The sequence below is a fragment of the Silurus meridionalis genome, chromosome 9 (assembly GCF_014805685.1).
Source record: "Silurus meridionalis isolate SWU-2019-XX chromosome 9, ASM1480568v1, whole genome shotgun sequence".
Lineage (NCBI taxonomy): Eukaryota > Metazoa > Chordata > Actinopteri > Siluriformes > Siluridae > Silurus > Silurus meridionalis.
In genome coordinates this window covers 19,036,759-19,058,823 of record NC_060892.1, presented here as the reverse complement: position 1 = coordinate 19,058,823, position 22,065 = coordinate 19,036,759, and the positions used below count along the sequence as shown (strand labels likewise).

The window sequence follows — 22,065 nt, the reverse complement described above, 5'->3', positions numbered from 1 at the left end:
GAAGGAAAATAGTAAACCTTCAGCACACAAATATATTCTTTACATACTTTTGGTCATATTATGCATAAAATTACCTTTTGCTGTTAGTTTAGATTTTGTTAATTAAATTTCATTAGTTACAATATGTATGAAAGTTGATTTGCAAATAAAGATATTGATAATAAGCACCATTATCAACATTATTTGTTAATTCAATATTATTTCCCACATTTATACTACATTTTTATATCTTAGCATAGAAAATGACAATTGATCGGTTAATAAAGAGCATTTTGTTTTTAAGCATAGAACACTATTTGATCAGAGAATTTATTCTAAATAAATACAAATACAGATCTGTATCAGCAGCTTATTTAAGAAAGGGAAGACAATCCACTGGGCATCTGGTTGAAATGTGTATCTGTAGTTGACTGTAGATGAGGGAAATTCCCACTCTATGGTGATGCTGAATTTTTGTTTGCAGTGTTTTTCATGTGTTCCACGAGAAAAAACATTATTACATAATAGAACATTTTTTTACATAATTCCCCAAATGAGAATTGGTTGCCCTTTTGAGTCTGGTTCCTCTCAAGGTTTCTCTCATAACATCTAAGGCAGTTTTTCCTTGCCACAGTCTCCACGGCTGCTCATCAGGAATTAATGCACACCATTTACCTTAACTCTTAAAATTCGGTAAAGCTGCTTTGAGACAATGTCTGTTGTAAAAAGCACTATAAAAATAAACTTGACAACATGAATCATGTGATTGTTGTCATTAATATAAAATAACTACATAAATACAGAATATCACTTAGGCCAACATCTTAACATGTAGTTAATTTGAGTTGTAATCTACTTCGTATGCACAATATTAGAATATGTTTATGAATTTAGAGATGTTTTTAATTCTCGTACTAAAATTCTTGACACCACAAATTTAGTCAGTCATTTTTGGAGATGGAAAAAAAAACACTAAGCCATAATACTTTAGAATATAATACAAACATTCTTTCTTGACATGTAGACAGTTAACATCAGACATTATGATATACAATACAGTGACCAGCTGCTGATCTGAGACACACTTTGCCATCAAACTGCAAGAAATATCTTCAAATTTATTTTACTATTATGTAAAACTCCATCTGACCTGATGATCTGACTTGCATTAAGTGATGAAGTTTTATTTTTGTATTTTTTTACAATAACAAGTCGACTGGTTGCACTTGAAATATAATCAGCATCATCTCGTCAGGGTGACGTTTTCTTTTGCATTGTCTTCAGAGATGGAATTTTCTCCTGCTGCTGTCCATTTCATGGCGCTGAAACACAAATTTTTGTTTTTGTTTATTGAAATCTTCTTAAAATATACGACTCTTAACAAAACATATGACAAACAGATAAATGGCAACGCTCCTTATGAACTCACCTTATGAACCCATTCGTACTCTCCGAACTTGGAGTCAAATGTCCCTTTCTGCAGAGAGCGGAGCTTAAGAGTGAACCGGGGCCCCAGTTCCTGAATACCCACCTTCTTCTCGTTCCTGAAAATGTACCTACACGAGGCAGGATGAAATTTTCATATAATAAGTGAAATATATCCTAATAAAAGAGCTTTGAGAAAACAAACATACTTGCCAGATGAATATTTGCACATTTAGTAGCTTGCTAACAGAATAAGTCTAATACAAATGTGATGTACAGTGGAACCCTGGTGTACTGGGTTAATTCGTTCCCGAAATCCGCTCGTGTTCCCATATGCTCGTACTCGCATGTTAATTGTCTTATAAGAATAAATGTAAAAGCATTTAATCTGTTCCCAGACCTCAGGGCGATCGCTTATTTCAGCCCTTAAAAATGGTTTACCCCTAATTTAACACACAAATATAGTTAAATATACTTAAAAATAAAGGATTGTTTTTTGAGATTGTACTTACCGTTGAACTAGACAGGTCATATTGCAGACAAAGGCGTTCATGCTTTTCTAAAATGTTTTCTTTATTTCAATGATTATTCTTTTTACAACCTTCTTTCCATCACTATCACTACACATCTATGGACTATGCTCGTCTTCCCGAAATATGCTCGTACTCCTACATAGATTTTAACTAGTAAAACCGCTCATACACCGATACTCTCATACTACAAGGCACTCGTACACTGGGGTTCCACTGTATAAATATGTGTAAGTTAGCAAAGAAAAAACCTGCATACAGTGAAGAGACTACCTTCATTAGTGCTAGCATTAGGGACACGGTCATGTTCTTCGACGAAAAAAAAAACAACCTAAATAAATACAGTGGTGGACAGTAGAAGTAAATGTAATTCTTTACTGTACTTAAGTTTTTTTTTTTCATGTAACAGTACTTTACTGAAGTGTTTCCATTTGGTCAGACTTTTACTTTGCTACATTTTAAAGTCAAATATCTTTCTTTTAACTCAACTTCATTTTGCAAAATCTGTTGTTCCTGGGTTTGTTTGTTTTTTTAAGATTTTTTATTTTTTTATAAGTGGATAAAAACGTAACTGGTCAAACACATCAAACACACACCAAGCCGCCAATCAAGGTAGAGTGTGCGCTCTGATTTGTACTTGTTTTTGTACCATTCAGTGGTATCTACTTATCAGCTCAACAGCAAGCAAAAGATTTTGAGTAATAAATGATGGAAGAAACTTCTGACTTTAACTTGCCACAACACATCTGGCCTTATTTGCACATCTTTTTTGAAATAGGTTTTGGGCTCATGATAATTTAAATAGATCTCAATCAGTGTTTGACTCATAAATATCATTCTATTAATTAGGGATGGGAGGAACAATCCTAAAGTATCGATATTTTAGATACTGGCATAGTATCAAAAGGATTGGTTTTAAAATAGAAATATAGATCCTATTTGTTTTCTAAATGAAAAAGTTTAGAATATTTATATTATTTAAAACATTTTTTTATGGTATGTATATGTATGCATGTACATGTATGTACATCCCTCCCTCCCCCACCAACCCATCCATCGAGTTATTTATCGCCAGTAGGAGGTTTGAATACCTGTGAAACCTAAAGAAGATAAAATCTCGCTGGTTGTGGAAAGTGGCGACCTGTCGACCAACAAACTGTGGTTCCTGAGGAAATAATGCCGCAAACATACGGCCGATGCTGTGACCCAGTCTGGTGGTGAAGTTATTCAGAATGATCTCGGGGTAGTGATCTGTTGGGTCCTTTCCCTTTCTCTGTTTAGTAAAGAAAGATTTAAAACAGTAGCAGTGAATTTACAGTAAAATGCTCAAATAGTGATTAATTACACAAATCTGAATGCAAATAAAATATTTTTTTTTAAACTTTATATAAACGTATATCGGACTCTTCTAGATGGGGTGCAACTGCAAAAATAATGGTACTTAATAGGGAAAAAAAAAACTGCAATTACAAACCTTCATCTCTTTTCGGAGTCGAACACTGCTGACTTTAAAATGTGCAGTTGGTCCATCGGGAAGGTGACAAAGAACCAGACCATCTTTGAGAATTTCAGGTTAGGGAATAAAATCACGAGGGTGTGTTGTTTTTTTCTTGGTATGCAGCATAACCATGTAGTCAACGAGTAAGTTTGTACCACTAGAAGAGAACCTGATAAGCACTTTATTCCTTTGCACAATCATTTCTACACAACTTTATTTGCACAATTGTATGACACATTAACTCTGAACTTGCACAGCACAATGTCACTTTATACCACACCATACTGCACATGAACACTTAAAAACAACCACACTAAATCACATTCTGTCAATATCTGCCATACTTATTCATGTATATACATATATGTTTCTATCCTTTTACATTTTTTTATTTACTTTTTTTATCCATATATTCTATTTCTTTTTTTGTGTTTAAATGTTGGACACTCATATAAAGCATTTTACTGCTCTGTATGTATGTGACAAGATTTGAATTTGAAAATCCCCCCAGATAAAGGATACTTGGCACTTTTCGGTCCTCGTTGATGACCATAAGGTAGGTGAAGTCTCGTGATACACACTGAGGAATGATTCTCTTCAGAGCAAGACCTTTTCTGTAGTACACGTGTGCGTTCGGTATGACAGTCGCAAGCTGCTCACAAAACCGGACAGTTCTCTGAAATAAACAGGCAGCATATGTTACAGCGTGCAGAGGTCATGTATTCTCATCACGTGGACCAGAATCAGACATCTTGTGGAAAATTCATGCCTTTACGAACTGGCGCTGGAAATACAGTAGTCGTGACGGCAATAAGAAGCTTACCCCCCTTGGTCTGTCTGAGGTGGTGATGAGAACTTTAGGGTTGACCAGTTTGTTGAAGTATGCTGAAAACTCATCAGTCCCTTCATCAAAAGCCACCTGAGAACACAAGCAAGTTTGTTAAAATGAAAATCAACACACCAGAAAGACACAACGCTCAGAGACAGATTCGCACCTCCTCGTCCTCTGGGTCCACTGTCGTCTCATCGTATATTCTCTGATTTTCAATCGTCTTTGGAACTTCTTTGGGCGGCGCCTGTGTGTTTGTGCATAGAACAAAAAGGGGAAAAAAAAGAGAGAGAAAAATTAAATGGGGATTTTAGTGGTGTGTGCGGTCATGGATTTGATGATGAAAAGCGCTAGAAGATTAACATGAAAGTTTAAAAAAAAGGTTCCTACCTTGTCACCAAGTGCTTCTCTCTCCTGTTTTCTTTTCTTTCGCAACTGCAGTTTTTGCTGAGATGGAGGGAAACACAAAATGTTAGTCGCAATCGCTCAAGTTTTCAAATCGTGGGGTGATCGCGCCTTATTAGTGGCGGCTCCCATGATTTGGAATTCCTCCTCCTGATCTCACATGTGTAAGGGATTTCTCTACTTTTAAAGCTAAACTAAAGACCCACTTATTCACCAAAGCCTTTGTTGTGTAGTGGAGGGTGAGCTTAGGCATCTACGTCCTAACGTTTATTTTAATTGTTGTATTTAATGGTTATTTTATTTCTCTTTTGTTTTAAGTTCTTACGATTTCATCCTTTTTTTATGATTTTGTATATTTTAGTACTTTTATGTTCATTCATTTGTATCACTATTTTGCACAAGGCCTCTTCACTTTGTTCACCACCTAGGTTCTACCTGGTGGATGTTAGGTGCTATATAAATGAAGATTGATTGATTAAAGTTTATCGTTCCTTTAAACACACTCATAGCGGTCACCCACACATGCACATTTGGGAATTGGTACATACATAAATCATTTCCAGCTTAGTTCTTATTTATTGCAATTTCAAGCCTGTGAAGTAAAACTGCAGTTCAAGGTTCATTTACTCTCAGCTTGTTGATCACTAAAACCATGGTGGTGTTGGATGTAAAGAGTTGAATTTAATATACACAATATTATTATTTACTCTATAATCTTAAAGCTATGGATGAAAATGTTTTTGTTTTGTTTTATTTAATGGTATGTTTTTATTCATTACCACTTTAAGGAAACGTGTAATTCTAAAAAGTCATTCTGAAGTACTGAATATGATGTTTTTGTTTAGTTGTGGGTAATATTTTGGCTTTTGTTTTTTTGTTGCATTAGGTCTTGATAGTCCACTTGTGATTGGATGGATGTGTGAACATGGTATTACATTGACTTTCCTATAAAACCTATGTTTAGAACATTAATGAAGGTTGCACAACCCTGTTAGGCCATGCCCAGGCTACCACGCTTGCCTCAGACCACACAGACCACATGCCTACTGTTGAACTTGCATCACTGATGCACTGGCAAAAATGCAACATTTAAATCCACAGCAACTAAAGCATGCACTCTTGGTGAAATCTTACAACATCGCCTCGCAGTCAGACAAGTTGTCAGCCATTATGCTGCTTGGTCTTTTCAAAATAACTGCAAGATAGTTCTTTTATTAGACAGTTCCAAGCTTCTATTATAGTGTAGAGTTTTAGAATGCCTAGAGGCAGTGTGAATCATCTGGATAAACTATACCATGATACAAAACCCGTTTTATTTGTATCTTTGTTAATATTCACTGAACCAATCACCTGGAGGCCTGAAGAAACCAAAATCAGCTTGGTAGAGAAGACAAAACAACTATTTCTCTCGCCGTGACAAGAGAGGGAGCAAAAAACACAATGTTTTTGCTTCATCCGTCATTCATAACAAACCAGTGAGATTTATGACATATTCGCTAGTGTCTATGCATCTCCATCTAAATATGAATGTCACTGCAACTGCAAGAGATTTTGTGTTAAAGAATTCCAGGGATGTCAAACTTTTCAAATATGTGACATGCATGTTAGAAAAACCTGCTAAAAATCACTAGGAACTAATTATAGACAAAGGAATTCACCAAAAATGACATGAAAATGTCGAAAACTTTTATTTAGTTTTTTTTTTTACCCAGAACCTGCCTGTCTGGCTGCAAGCAACTAACAATAACAAATGCATTCAATTTGCCTAAAGATTTCTAAAATCTTGTTTTATTAAGTGTGCCTCTCTCAAAATTGGATCGGGTCTTTGGGCCGTTACATGCCACAGGGAAACTTACAAAAGCTTAAACAAATCAGCCTGAGCTCTGTTAAAGGACATCAAAGTTTCCACAGCGTTCCCGATCAGTCACGTCATCGAGGCAAACACGATGTAGAAATGACAGCAAGGTTCGGTCATTTATTTTGTAAATTAAGTAAATCAAGGTAAGTGTAAAAGAAGGCAGGAACTCATGCTTTTATTTACTTTTACTATCATTTACTTTGATCATCAATGAACCGACAAGCCAACCGTGTTCCAGACCGAAATATACAAACCCCTAGTTCATATGCGCCAAACTCAAGCTCACATCCAGGCCGACGTACAATTATATCCGGCCCGCAAGATCATTTTATATAGACACAACCCTATTATACAACCCTATTATAAAGTTATTGTGACGCTAGCGCCTCACAATGGCGAAGAGAAAAGTTGATTCTGAAAACCGATGGGATTCTGAGTATATGAGTACTGACATTGGCGGTAAACCCGTGTGTCTTATTAGTGGAGCGAATGTGGCTGTAATTAAGGAATTAAACCTAAGACGGAACTACGAGACAAAACATCAGGATAAGATGAAAAACCTGAATGCAGAGCAGAAGATACAGAAAGTAGAAGAGTTAAAGAAGAATCTGACATTTCAGCAGACATTTTTCACCAGAGCAAAATCCCAAAGTGAAGCTGGTGTGAAAACAGAGGAGAAATCAGAGGCACATCAGCCAGTTATTTACCCAGGAAGAGTTTCTGAAGAGCTGCATGATGAAGGTTGACTGGAGACATTTTTATGGAGAGCAAAATAGTTTAAAGTTTAAGTTTATATTTTTTTAATGGCATAAGAGCAAAGAAATCTGATCCTTTTGATTTGTTGTTATTTTAACATTTACTTAAAAGCACAATTTTTATTTTCAGGGTTGCTTTTGCTGCATATTTCTAACTTGTATAATTGTAAAGGGATACATTTTTATGGAGTGCGAAATATTTACGTTATTTAAAGTTGAAGTTGATTTATTCTGGAATAATATTCCTGTCCTTTTTTTTTTTATTCATATTTATGTTCAAAAAACATTTAGTTTTAGTGTGTTCAATAAATGTTTATCCTGTTCGGCCCGTGGCCTACAGTGTGCTTTGAGTTTTGATCCACTGTGAAATTGAGTTTGACATCCCTGCCCTAGTTCCTGCTTTACTGGTTCAGGGTGTAAGTTGTAGTTTGAGACACAGAATACATGTTATACCAGTTTAGATTTAACAGGTATAAAAAGATCACACATGGGTGCATCTCTACAGCGTGCTTGACAGTCTAAAGGCTTAGTGTAAGATTTTTTTTGTACCTTTTAAAGAAAAACGAGCCCTGAACATCTGATCTTCAAATCAAGTAAGTAAAAGCATTCTTGAGCTGAGAAAACACTAATTCACTGGATTTACTGAATTTAAAGAGCCGATTCCAGTCCACTGATGAAGTCTGAATCTGAGGAAAATGTATTCTTTTGATTCACTGGCTGCTTTCTGAGCATCATTTAAAATACAGCTGCAAGGAGCAAGTTAAAGGGGAAAAGCACTTTCTCTCTCTCTCTGGCCATTATGACTGGAGGTTTAAGATTTATGAGCATTTCACTTAATTAATGTGCCCTAGAAGGGATTTAGACAAACCTTTTTAGAGTTTCATTGGGAAAAGGCCTATGGAAGGAATCAAAGCGGTTTCGATTTAAAATGCGACTTTCAAAATGGATTTCTGTATTTAAATTCACGTACTTTATTACAACATGTTCAAAGGGACAATGAAATGATATAATCTACATACTATATTTGCTGCAATCGTCTTAATATGTAAATTACATACCAATATTAACACACGATAAGTTGCAAAATGAAAATAAATACATTTATTACCCAAATTGATAAGATATTTGTAGCAAAATTCAATGTGTATTTCAAAACGCATTCCAAGCCAAAGGTGTAGCAAATAGTGGGTATAATGGTGCGTGCTAAACTCAGTTCGGCCCAAGAATTACAGAAACATTGGAATTTCTATGGCATTTTGTTTGCAGAATTACTGTTGTTGATCAAAAATATGAATATGATTAATATTAGTAGTAGTGGCACTAGAGGGTATTAATGGCAACAGAATTGCTGTGAGGGTAGTTGGAACAGTTCTCTATTGCTGTGCCAAATTGTGTAGAACCTCATAAAGTATATTATTACAATAATAATAATAATAATAATAATAATAATAATGACAATCAATAAAACAAAAAATATTAAATAATAATAAAAATTAAAGTTGAAGGCCTTGGAACAAATAAATATTTATTTTTAGATTTATTTTATTTTACATTTATGGGATTTGGTAGACATCCATATCCAGAGCAATGTTCAATCATCTTATTTTAGACATCTGAGCAGCTTGGTGGTGCTGGGATTCGAACTCATCACCTGCCAATCAGAAGTCTTACATCTTAACTAATAAAATACTGAACTAAACAGAGTGAAAAAAGGATTTTATATATATATATATATATATATATATATATATATATATATATATATATTAGTTAACTGAGTATCTCTATGTATTTTTACACATTTTTGCTCTTTTGATTCACTTCGTGCAACTCATCCAAAACCATTCGAGTTTCGTTTCGATTCAAGAAAGAAAAAAGAAATGAAAAAGGAAAATAACACAACCCCTTACTTTTCTCTTCTCTTGCTTAAGCTTCATGAACATAAGGTGTCTTCGCTGTTTATTTTTGATGTCCGATATGCTGAATGTAGGAGGCAGTGAAGAGTCTGTTGGCTCTGCGGTTTGTGGCTCTTCCGGGATATTTTCCGTCTTTTTCTCGCGTCTTTTCTTTCCATTCTTCTGTTTTTTAACTTTGGTGTTACCGCAGGACGCGTCTTCAGATACGGGAACCTCAACGAAATCCATGTTGTGGCTGTTGCTGAGGATCTTCTACGAACGCACGTGAACGCTATGTCTGTTTCCGGGTTGGCCGGAAGTATTCGGGTTGTTTTGTGTCCCGGGTTTTTCAGCTTAGTGCCGCCTACAGGCAGAGTTCAGTCAGACACTCTGCTGTGCTGTGTGTGAACTCATTCACTAATCCGCATATATTTTGCATGGTAGTTAATTTTACTATTTGGGATTTAAAAAATGGTTTAATAAAATCCTGTATAGATTTTGTACAAACACATTTTGAAGTATTTTTTATTGTTTTACAATAGAAGTTACACATTAGCCTTATTGCTAATACAAATACATGAATTCATTGTTAAATTAATGTTATTAAAAAAAGGACTTCCAAACAAACCAAACCACGTCAGTGTCTATTTTAGAAATTTAATCAGACAAAATATGAAGGCAATTTGAGGATTTCAAACATTTATTTATTTAGAAACGTAATGAGGAAGCTGGGAAATAACTTACCAGCTGGAAAACATTGTCTGTTTGAGAGGCTGATAGTTGGACAGGCCAAAGTGGTATTTCACAATTAATTACATGCACTACAAACTGATCTGTCTTTATTATTGTGGCATTTTAGCTGCAAAAAACCCCTCTTCATTGATTACTTGAGCATTAATCATTTGGAATGTGTATTGCATAGGAAAGGCTTCAACATCTCCAGAACGCCTGCCATTCAAATAAATCTGACTGATTGTATTTTCTGAATTGAAATGCTATCAGCAATTTGCTATTTAATTGTTATGGAACTTTGCCGTATATATAACAGTAGATGTCTCGCTCCTAACAACTTTTATACCAGACCACGGCTGAACGGAAAGCCTTGTACACAACTGAATTTTGGCTACAGATGAGTCCACCTCCTCTCCATGCTTGACTGCTCTCCCTGTTCAGATCCCCTATACAAGTCCACTGGATTTGTTTTTTGGAAGAGACACACCACTTGGAGTGGTCGTAATAAGAACTGAAAGTCACAAGCTCAGACAGAGAGACCTTCTTGATGTTCATTGTGTGGTAAGGAAGCGAGCAGTTGGAGGGAAGCTGGTGAGTTTGTCGCTGCCATGTTTCTACAAGCAAGTCTGTCTGCAGTGTCTGTGCTATCCAGCCAGCATAAATATCTGGGACAGAAAGTGAAAACACAAGGGGCAATAATTACGATTAGGTGACAACAGCTTGAAATATCACAATATGGACATGGAATGGTGAAAACAGTACTAGGGTGTATGTATTTAATGCCAAAACCTTTGTTTTGAAATTGCGTATCTATTGATAATATCAGACGTACTACATGTCCAACAGGTGCAGAAAACGTGCACATCCTAAAAATTGACCCTGCCCCTTACACAAGCAAAGTCAATAGTTACTCAAGAGCACTTGAACTTTGGCATGATCAAACATTTTTATGATTACTGTCTAGAAAAAAAATACATGTAATAAATATACAGTATGTTGTCAGTAAAAATGGGTGTAAAGTATCATCATTAGAAAATGGTAGAATAAAACACTAAAAATCTCTTACCATCAACATATCTGTGTGATTTGGCGAAACTAAGGAAAGTCTCTCCCTTGACTGACATCAGCTTTTCAAGCTTTCTCCTGGGAACCACAGACACTGTTTTGCCAGCACAAATCCATGCCATTTCCTTCATATCTGCATAATAGGCTGATGGCACTGAGCAGTTGTATGTATATGGCTTAATATATGATAGTTGCTGTGCTGAAAAAATAAAATAAATAAATAAATAAATAAATATATCATCATTGTTTTAATTCAGGATTTTGTTTATACAGTTAGACAATGAAAGTATATGAAAAAAAATAAGTGCATTTAAAATGTGCATTTGGTTAGTATGCAGCCATGATGTCATGGTAAAAAGTAGTCCTATGAATGGCTTTATAAATGTATTTTTTGACATGTTTGCTTACAGATTCTTTGGAACTGTTTGTAACTATAGGTTGTACACTGAACACTCTGCCCGAAAAGTTTTCCAGTGGAGGGATAGCCAAACCCCATTTCAGGGAAAGGTGGAAAGTGAGGAATGCTGTGTGTTATCCAGAAGCCTTGAAACTGATCAAAAAGCAGTGCCCCTGGACAAAACACACAAATGACACAGGGTCACACAGGGCATCACTCAATGCAAAAATGATGTGCTAATTACATGATGATCAATTTGATGGTAATCTATGATCACTGGCAATATGAAAGAGAAAAAAAGCTTCACATTTATTAATAGCTGGCTGATCTCATGTAGATAAACTTTCATATTTGATGGGGGGTTGGGGATTAATCTCAGTCAACAACATTTATCAGTTGTGCTCTTTGTACTTGACTTCACCTCTGTCAAAAGCAGCAAAAAACTGGACAATATTTTTTTCAAATGGCAAAAGCAAATACTCTTGCATGAGCAGTGGAATGGTACTTGTTCTGTTTTGTTTTCTCTTTTAATTTGGCATAAAATAGTGAGTAATACCTTTCGTGTGTCCATAATTAACCACATACTTCAGCACCGGAGGAGCATCATTGTAAAGCATGTATGCCGAGCTGTTTAACTATTAAAACAATCCATTATTAGTATAATACATATGACACAATTAAAAATAGATAATGCCATACAGTATATCTGTTATATCACAGCAAAAAATCTGCATGCAATGAATACAATATATTTATGCAAATATTTATAAAACATTTACATTTATAAAAAATAAGGCATATAATAAATGTAGCAACTTTATGAGAAAGAGTAGTGGAAGCCAGGCTGAGAGAAGAGGTGACCATCTGTAAGCAACAGTATGATTCCATGCCGAGGAAGAGCACCACAGACCCAATATTTGATTTGAGAATGTTGATGGAGAAGTATAGAGAAGGACAGAAGAAGCTGCATTGGGTGTTTATGGATTTAGAGAAAGCGTACGACAGAGTGCCGAGAGAGGAGTTGTGGTATTGTAAAAGGAAGTCCGGTGTGGCAGAGAAGTATGTGAGGGTGGTGCAGGACATGTATGAGGACAGTGTGACAGCATTGAAGTGTGCAGTAGGAATGACGACTGGTTCAAGGTGGAGGTGGGATCGCTTTAAGGATCAGCGCTGAGCCCTTTTCTGTTTGCAGTGGTGATGGACAGGTTGATGGACGAGGTCAGACAGGAGTCTCCATGGACTATAATGTTTGCAGATGATATTGTGATTTGTGGTGAGAGTAGGGAGCAGGTTGAGAAGAGCCTGGAGAGGTGAAGGTACACACTGGAGAGGAGGAGAATGAAAGTCAGTAGGAGTAAGACAGAGTACATGAGTGTGAATGAGAGGGAGGGCAGTGGAGTGGTGCAGTTGCAGGGAGAAAAGGTGTTAAAGGTGGATAAGTTTAGGTGCCTTGGTTGTGGGTGGAGAAGAGTGGCAGTAGTGATTTGTGATAGAAGGGTATCCGCAAGAGTGAAAGGGAAAGTTTATAGGACTGTGGTGAGACCTGCAATGTTGTATGGTTTAGAAACAGTGGCATTGACTTAAAGACAGGAAGTGTAGCTGGAGGTGAAGATGTTTAGAAATTAGAGATTAGAAATTTGTTTATTAGAGGGACAGCGCATGTAGGACATTTTGGAGACAAGGTGAGGGAGGCAAGATTGAGATGGTTTGGACATGTTCAGAGGAGGGACATGTGGTATATAGGAAGAAGAATGCTGAGGATGGAGCTGCCAGGAAGGAGGAAAAGAGGAAGGCCAATGAGGAAGTTTATGGATGTTTTGAGGTAAGACGTGCAAGTAGTTGGTTTGAAAGAGGTAGATTTAGAGGACAGGGGGGTATGGAGACGGATGATCGGCTGTGGTGACCCCTAACTGGAGAAGCCGAAAGAAGAAGAAAAAGAAGATAATAAATGTAGCAACTTATTTCCTATTTGATTGGTCTTAACTATAAAACATTGGTCAGAAATGATCAAGATTTAAAAAGATAGTCTCCTTGCTCTATCAATTCTGGTTCCATGTATGAGTTTGTTATCAGGCCCCTTATTAAGCTGCATCTGCTGCATCAGATAACTAAATAATGGTTTTTAAAGGAAAAACTAAATACCCTTAAAAATATTTTTTGAAAAATCTATACAGATATGAATGTTGGTTTGTGTGTTAATTTTACATGATATTTTTAAATCTATTATCAGGATTTGACCTCTGCATACATATAGACAATTCCCTGTTACTAGCTTTTCAAGGCAGCAAATGTAAATGAGCAAAAAATTACATAGGAGGTTTAAGGATTGCATTTATTATATTCTTCCTCATCTGATGAACGTTTTATTATTAAGACCAACAAGGATGTAAAAAATACAATGTATATATATACAGCACATAATTATTAGTCATACACAGTCATACCTGGTATCTTTGGTAAAGCTGGCTTAGTGTTCTACCTAAAGCCCCTTCACTGGTATTCACTGCATTTTTACTCATCTGCCATTTGGTTAATGAGGCATCTAAGTACATGTAGTCAACTCCACTTCCCAAAGAACCTTGTTTAATTCTTGGCAGTTTGTACATGATGAACCTAAAATTAGGAAAAGGATGAATAGAGAGACAAAGCTCTATCAGGAGCAAAAACTTCACTAAAATGTAAACAATAAAATCAGTTTAGTCTCCATCTACCAGTCAACTGGCTGCCCATCTTCATTTAAGCAGGAGATTTCACCCTCACACAGGGCACCTAAGAAGAAGAATAGCTGAAAGAAAATCAAACAAAACATGAACATTTTCCCTCGGTAACACGGTGAACTAGTTCCTTCTGATGTAGAATTAAGAATGTTGCTATATTTCTTCCTTGTTATTTAGCAATAGTGAGAGTGTCAATATGCAGCTGCATGGGGTTAAAAGAGGAAGCTGGGGAATTTAGTCTCATGACTCTCAACATGGCAGCAATGACTCATATACCCCAGATATATTTACACTATATTAAAGCTTGTCATGAGTGTACAGCATGAACTATTAATTTTAGTATTGATTAACACTAATACAAAGGTGGGAAGTAACGAAGTACAAATACCTTGTTACTGTACTTAAGTAGAGATAACAAAAGTACACACATTCTACATACTCAAGTAGAAGTACAGATACTCATGTTGTTTTCTGGAAAGTGCCTTGTGCTCCTTTTGGTTGCTGTAAGGTGCTTTATAAATAAAATTTGATTTGATTTGATTTGATTTGATTTGAAAAAACTGGTAAAAGTTGAAGTACAGACTTCATTTTTTCACTCAAGTTAAAGTAAAGGATACGGACGCTACCATGTACTTAAGTAAAAAGTAGCCATTACTACTACTTTTTTCAGTGTCATGTTTGAAACTGGACCTCACATCAAAAATTATATATTAATAAAAAATAATTTTAAAATGTGCTACAGTATCTAATGAATGTATCCAGACTGAACAACCACCATATAGAACACAGGCAGAGCAAAGATGATGATGACGATGATTAGGTGTTCAGGAAGGTCTCTGTTCTCAGTCTTGTTGCCTTCTGTCTTCCTCATTGTTAGCATAAACTAGCCCACATCCGTGGAACCAGGAAATGATACACAATGAGATGGAAAAAATATTGATCATGTCACCAAATATATACAGCTAAAGTAACGAGAGTCGTTTAAAAATGTAAGAAGTAGACAATACAGATATTTGTGTAAAAAATAAAAATAAATGAATGAGTGAAAAGTTGTCTAAAAAATATATAATAAAGTAAAGTACTGATACCAGAAAAGTTTACTGAAGTACAGCCACTTAAGTCTTCTTCACATAATGATGAGCCACCTGGACTGCAAAAAAAGGAACTATGTGAAAATGCTGTTTGTGGATTACAGTTCAACGGTCAACTCCATAATCCCCTCTGCAGTCACCTTTAATTTGGAGATCCTGGGTTCTCAGAACACCCCTGTGTCAATGGATCTCCAAATTGCTGACAGAGAGACCACAAGCTCTACAGGTGGAAAAAACACACATCATCCTCCATCACCCTCAGTACTGGAGCTCCTCAGGGTTATGTTCTGAGCCCCCTGATATACTCGCTGTACACATATGACTGTGTGGCCACTTCCAACTCCAACACCAACAACCATTTCTTACCCAGGGACACTGGGATATGCACCTGAACTTTGCAAAGGGTCACCTAGATAGAGATCCGAACTTCTGGTCATTCATCCTCTGGTGAGATGAGACTAAACTGGAGCTCTTTAGACATCTGGATATTGCATATGTCTGCCGTAAGAAAGGAGAAGCCTTCAATCCTAACGATACCATTCTAAGGGTCAAGCACGGTGGTGGTCACATGATGCTATGGGAATGCTTCTCTGCCAGTGGTACAGGTAACCTTGTTGAGATAGATGGTATCATGAAAAAGGAGAACTATCTCAAGATACTTTATGAAAACCTGGTGGCGTCAGAACACAATCTCAACCTGTAGAGAATTACAGGAAGCTTTTGCAGGCATCATTAAGAACAAAGGCTTTTCTATTGATTATTGAAACACTGTAATAAAAAAAAAAACATGAAACGTCATATTTCTTGAATATTTCTCGAATATAATTCTTTCAGTTGTTTGTAACATATTAAATATATGAAAGTATTATAAAACTCATTCATCATAGAAAACAACTCAAAAACACTATAAAAATACCAAGGGTATGAATAATTTGGAGCACAACTGTATATATATACCACCAATCTGGGTGGAAGGGTAAAATTCTGCAGTCATCTTAACAGAAATTCGTGTTTTATAACATCCAACCCTTGACATGAATGTGACCAGTTGAACCCGTTGCAAAAGGCAAAAACACACACACACACACACACACACACACACACACACACACACACACACACACAAAAATGATACCACCCCCTAAATATAATCTTCTGTTCTCAGTACATCCTGCACCTGTTGAAGAATAAAGGTTAAAGACATACCTATTTGAGAAATATGGCTACCTCAAACAAGGTGAATATTTTTTTATATATTTGATTTCTTTATAAATATAAATAATTCCAACCTGCATAACCAATTTGTTTTAATTGTAATGTAATTTCACTTGCTTCATTTAATGTTTCATTCTGAAATATTTCATTTTGTAGAATGTTGAGTTTGTGAGGACAGGTTATGGGAAGAACCATGTTAAACTTCTGTACATCCGGAGGGAGAGAGATCGACACTACATAATGGAGCTGAAAGCAAATGTGCAGCTTACACTGAACTCTGTGAAAGATTACCTCACTGGAGACAACTCAGACATCATTCCGACTGACACCATTAAAAACACTGTACATGCCTTGGCCAAGCTCAAAGGAGTAGGTGTAATATTTTTGAGACCTGCAATTACTACAGCAATTAAGTCATGCAGTATGGGCGTTCATTTAATACTTTAATAATTTAAAACTAAAAAATATATATATTTTATTAATTATGCATAGTGAATAACAGAAAGTGAATAGCAATTATTGAACATTTATCTCCATGGGATCCATTTAAATGGTTTTCTTTCTTTATTTAATAAACAAAAGAAGCCCTGCTCTGTGTAGTTGTTAATATATAGTGCTGTCACAACTTAACTGTGATTATCAGTCATGCATCCAATGATATTTTCATTATAACACCACAATAAGCAGAAACATCATATTATTATTTAAAGATATGATCTTTTTCACTATCACTATTGTCTTACAAAAGATAGTACATGTTTACCTGTATATGTTCTCCATGAATAAACTTCAGCAGGTTTTCAGCTATTCAGAAAATGTTTCTAGTAAAGAATGTTACCTATGAGAACATACAGGATATTTTTTAGGGTACACAGAAACAGTATTGTGTCGTATTGTATAACCTTATTCTTATTAGGCAAACATTTTCAACTTGTCTGCAGGTTAAAACCATTGAGGTCTTTGCCTTGGACATCTGCAACCATTTCCTGACTGCGTTCAAACACGTCACACGTGCAAAGGTCAACATCGAGGAAGCTCCATGGAAGAGAATCGAAAAGGTGTTACTAAGTGATCACACATAGCAGTGTCTCTGTCAGATATACAGTGTTTTAGATAGATTTGATTTTTCTTACATGTAAAAATATGTATACATATATTGTTTTATATTGAACAGAAATGACTTATTTTTTATTTATATGTTACAATGCTAATAAGTGCTAATAACTGGTATTTTGCAGAATGCAGTCGAACATGCCCATGCATTCATCTTCTCTCCTGAGTTTTTGCGATTCTGTGAGGTTGAACAGTACAGAAATGGTGAGAACAACAAATATTTAGTGTTTAGAATTAAGAATATATGTATATATACATATATACATGCCTACTTTAGAGAATTTATATGACCATGCCTCATTAACGTATCTAATTCATTTTGCATGATTTATTAAGCCTTAATTAAGGCATGAAAAAGACTTGTTGATTAAATGTTGTAAAATCAAAAACCTTTCTCACAGACTAATGACTTGTCAGTAGTCTTTTTGTTATTTACTAAAGAGAAGCCTGATCAGAATCAGAATCAGAATCAGAATCAGGTTTATTGGCCAAGTGTGTTGACACACACAAGGAATCTTGGTTCCAGCTGTTAGTTACTCTCAAAGTACAGACATAAATAAAAACTATACATTCAGCTTGGTCTATACAAGACAAAACAGACAAGACAAGACAATACAAACAATGTGAGATAATATAGACAGGATGAGTATTAAATAGGGATACAGATTATATGTAAGTAATATGTATGTGTAAGTAATATAATTTAATGATGCTAATCCAACAGTCATTTCTGAGAAATTCCACATAAGTAAATTTCTACCATTCATCACCTTCCAAAAATGGCAAAAAGCAGTCTGGATCAGCAAATGAGAACTTGCAGGTGCCAACAAAGCCTCTAAATCAGGTTTCTCAAAAGTTTGGCTGTTTTGTACATTAACAAACAAGTCAAACATTAGGTACAAATTGAGAGCTGTAAATAAAGATTTAAATTTAAATGACTGGTCATAAAGCTCTAGGTCCATATGTGCAGAGGCTAACCACTGAATACAGACAGATTACGACCTCCTACCGAAAGTCCGATGCTAAGTTGCATGTAATAGCTTTCACTGCTAGTAACTGATCAAAGGTTGTCTTTTCTGTGGGAAAATATTTTTATCTGCAGTGAAAAAAAGAACAGTTTTACAACTTTAGTTATTAGATGTTAATTGCTATGAAGAACACGAATCTGCACACACAAATTCTCAAGAGATTTATTTGAGTTAATCTTATTTGGCATGGATTAGAGGTTTGATTAGAGGTGGATTAGCTTTGAATCCTATCCGACCAATCTGGAGCCACATCTGGTAGTCTACTGTAAAATGAGACCAACTAATTAAACAGATTGAATCAAATGAAGATTGGACAATGTGTATCTTCTCAGAGGTTGCAGTGATCCACAGTGGAATTAGAGACTTAAAGGTTCTGAAGACCACGCAGTCTGGTTTCGAGGGCTTCCTGAGAGATCGCTTCACCACCCTGAAGGATGTGAAAGACAGAGTTTTCTGTACTTCTGTCTACGCTAGGTGGCGCTACAACAAGTATAAGGAAGTGAACTTTGACATGGCATGGTAAATTTATATTGTTTTAAAATAAGGGGCCAATTCATTTAAGATTGCTATGAAGTGCTGTAAATGAGATGGGTGTTATGCATGGTGATTTTGCAGGAACTCTGTAAAGGAGAGCATCATCGAGAGGTTTGCCGGCCCCTACGATCATGGCGAATATTCAAAATCTGTTCAGAAGACACTTTACGATACACAGATTCTTGTTCTTGAGAGACTACCAGAGGCAAGTCTGATTGATTTGATTTGATTTGATGGGCAGTGTAATGAACTTGAACTTGACTCAACATTACGCACTTTTGATCTTGTTTTATAGGTCGAGGAGATTGAAATCATCATGCCGAACCAGCACTACTTTACAATCGACATGACTAAACTGGGACTCTCCAATAACGATGAGGTTGGTTTTTAGAAAGCATGTTTAAGTAAATACTATTTATTATTGCTTTATTAGCAAAGAAAAAAAACAATGACAAGGTCTGTTAATTTTAGCCCACTTAAAGGAATGTACACTTTAGCTAGAGTTTGCTTCTTCATTTGATTGAGATCCAGCAAATTAGCATTTTTCTTTATTTGCATCAAACAAATCACCTGAAACAGGATCCAGAAGCATCTGGATTGTGAAAGCATTCGTGTTATGTTCTGGCACAATCAGAGTGTGGCTTAGACCAAACCTATACATTAAATGCGAATTTTAAAAAAAGGGTCACTATCCAATCCATTCAATGTGAAATTAGCGTATTTAGATCTGCAAATGATTATACTTTATATGGAAAATAGTTTTAGGACACCTGACTGTAAGATTCGTATGTTTTATTTTTTTAGAACATCCCATTCCACATTTAGTCCTCATACCCATTTCTGAGAGGATTTTGGAGTGCGCTTGTGGAGATTTGCGCTCATTCAGCTGCAAGGACTTTAGTAAGGTCAGGTACTGGTGTAGGGTGAGGAAACCTGGGGTGCAGTCCACTTCAGTTCATCCAGTGTTCAGTAGGGTTGAGGTCAGAGTTCTATAGCAGGTCACTCAAGATCTTCTACTACAACCCATGTGAAGCATATTATCCTGCAGCTCACTTTGTACACAGGGGTATTGTCATGCTGGAACATGATAAGATCTTCTAAAAAACAATTGTAAACACATCTAAAGACTATACAATTGTGTGCATTTTTGTGGTCAAACTTTATATGGATCTTATATGCCTGGAAAAGTCAGTGTCCCAATGATTTTGTCCATATCGTGTGTATAATGTGAGCAATATCCTGGCTCCTCGATCTTGAACGACATAAGTTACAGTGGAATACTCCTCTGTATATTTTATCTAATTCTTTTATGGACACCTCTTTCAATATATGTTTATTGCCTTGAACATCGAGTCATTGTGTATTATTGAAGGTGTTATTAGTTATATAAAACATCATTCAAAATAAGTGTTTTTAATGACACAGGACACACAGGCACAATGACATGTAATGCCGTAATGATTTATCAATGATTTAAATAGATGCATGTATTTAAATAAATATATATATATATATATATATATATATATATATATATATATATATATATATATATATATATATATATATAAAATGACAATTAATGCTATTTACATCAGCAAATGTTAGAGGGAAAAAAAAAGGACAAACACTGTTCACAATTGAATAAATGTAGTAAATTTTATTTTAAAAAAAAGAAAAGAAAGAGAAAAACTGTTCGCAAACCAAAAAAGACTCACTTTCCTCAGCGAGCTCACGGAAAAGATCACAAGAATACAACAGCGTCCTCCCTGGAAGTCTTGAGACTCAGATTTATGACTTGTAGTCATTAGGACGAATCTTAGCCTCCCAGGAATACATTTTCATGAACATGCAATCCTTTAAGTGTTATAATACTTCAAGGCTTCCCTTATTTTTTTTTTCTCTTTCAGGTCCTTCTACCGCTCGATAATCCGTCGGGCAACATTACAGGAACTGTTTGCAGGAAACCGCAAGCCAAACTGTGAAGTTGTTCAGAAAAACAATTGGGGGAGCCAAAAAATTATTATAATAATAATCATAATAAAAAAAAAAAAACATGTATACAGATTTTATAAATGGAGTAAATGAATTAAAAATAAATAAAAAAAACATACAAGTTAATCAAATAAAAAAAAAGACCTGAATTGGCCAGTGTGTCTAAGTATTAGCAAAACTGATCACATTTAATAAATAAGAGTTTTAATAAATAATTTGAATGGGAACAGTATATGTTTTACTTTCTGTGCTGCTGTAATCCATCAATTTTCCCATGGGATGAATAAAGAAATCTCTCTTAACTTTTATACATATATATATCAGTACACAACATGGTGTAGGGCTTGGTGTAATTATTTTTTAATCGCTAACTAAAGGTATTTGAAACTAAAAACATAACATTTGTAAAAAGACAAAACCAAAAAAACCCAAATAGATTATATAAGGAATGAAAGAAATCCATACCTTTTTAATGCTCTGCTACTGACGGGGACAACTAAATTCGGCACAACTAAATCCCTCAATGAGCAAAATAGAGTGATTAAAGAAATCGTTTTGGCATCCAATCATGATACTTGCATACAAAGTTTGTAATGATGAGTTATTAGGGTTGCCAGCTGTTACTTTTATCACTGGAATGATCGAGGTTATGGTTGAGTCTGTGCCTTTTTTTTCCATTCAAACGTAATTTATTGCAGACAATCTGACATTCAGTGGATCCTGTATTGCAAACAAATGCGGTCTCTTTGTAAAAATAAACATAAGCGTAAATTCTTAAACACTGGCATCAGAAACACCACCGATTTCCAGCAACAAGCTGCATCGAAGCGAGGGATTATTGGTTTATTCAAAACAAAACAAAACAAAAATAGAATAATTTTGTGATTCTCATTGGTAATCAGCTACCTGTTACACTGCTGAGTTTTTCCTCAAGTATATATTTTAAATAAATCTTTAAAAAAAAAAAAAAAAACACATGCAGCTGCAGCAAGGTTAGTTTTCAC

At 35.5% G+C, this 22,065-nt stretch overlaps 3 protein-coding genes across 4 annotated transcripts; 1 reads left to right on the top strand and 2 right to left on the bottom strand.

Annotated features, from left to right (window-relative positions):
• Positions 1-959: 959 nt before the first annotated feature.
• rpf1 (ribosome production factor 1 homolog) lies at positions 960-9,498 on the bottom strand. 2 transcript variants are annotated; one of them, XR_006926902.1, is made up of 10 exons: positions 9,190-9,498; positions 4,652-4,708; positions 4,428-4,508; positions 4,256-4,351; positions 3,955-4,108; positions 3,409-3,491; positions 3,026-3,207; positions 1,409-1,535; positions 1,174-1,301; positions 960-1,124 (listed from the first exon to the last, which is right to left on the bottom strand). XR_006926902.1 is itself a non-coding variant. In XM_046857423.1 (9 exons), the coding sequence occupies exons 1-9, from the start codon at positions 9,421-9,423 to the stop codon at positions 1,260-1,262; spliced, it is 1,056 nt and encodes a 351-aa protein (XP_046713379.1). In that variant the 5' UTR covers positions 9,424-9,498; the 3' UTR covers positions 960-1,259. The 2 variants fall into 2 exon arrangements, 1 of the variants encoding a protein (XP_046713379.1); XM_046857423.1 differs by having other exon boundaries at positions 960-1,301.
• On the top strand, positions 7,737-22,034 carry uox (urate oxidase). Its single transcript, XM_046857425.1, has 9 exons — positions 7,737-7,872; positions 16,342-16,413; positions 16,548-16,760; positions 17,333-17,449; positions 17,630-17,708; positions 18,865-19,051; positions 19,148-19,271; positions 19,362-19,445; positions 20,977-22,034. The coding sequence occupies exons 2-9, from the start codon at positions 16,396-16,398 to the stop codon at positions 21,049-21,051; spliced, it is 897 nt and encodes a 298-aa protein (XP_046713381.1). The 5' UTR covers positions 7,737-7,872; positions 16,342-16,395; the 3' UTR covers positions 21,052-22,034.
• On the bottom strand, positions 9,857-14,297 carry dnase2b (deoxyribonuclease II beta). The gene is made up of 6 exons (XM_046857424.1): positions 14,080-14,297; positions 13,813-13,981; positions 11,925-12,003; positions 11,380-11,541; positions 10,973-11,170; positions 9,857-10,571 (listed from the first exon to the last, which is right to left on the bottom strand). The coding sequence occupies exons 1-6, from the start codon at positions 14,181-14,183 to the stop codon at positions 10,237-10,239; spliced, it is 1,047 nt and encodes a 348-aa protein (XP_046713380.1). The 5' UTR covers positions 14,184-14,297; the 3' UTR covers positions 9,857-10,236.
• Positions 22,035-22,065: the final 31 nt, after the last annotated feature.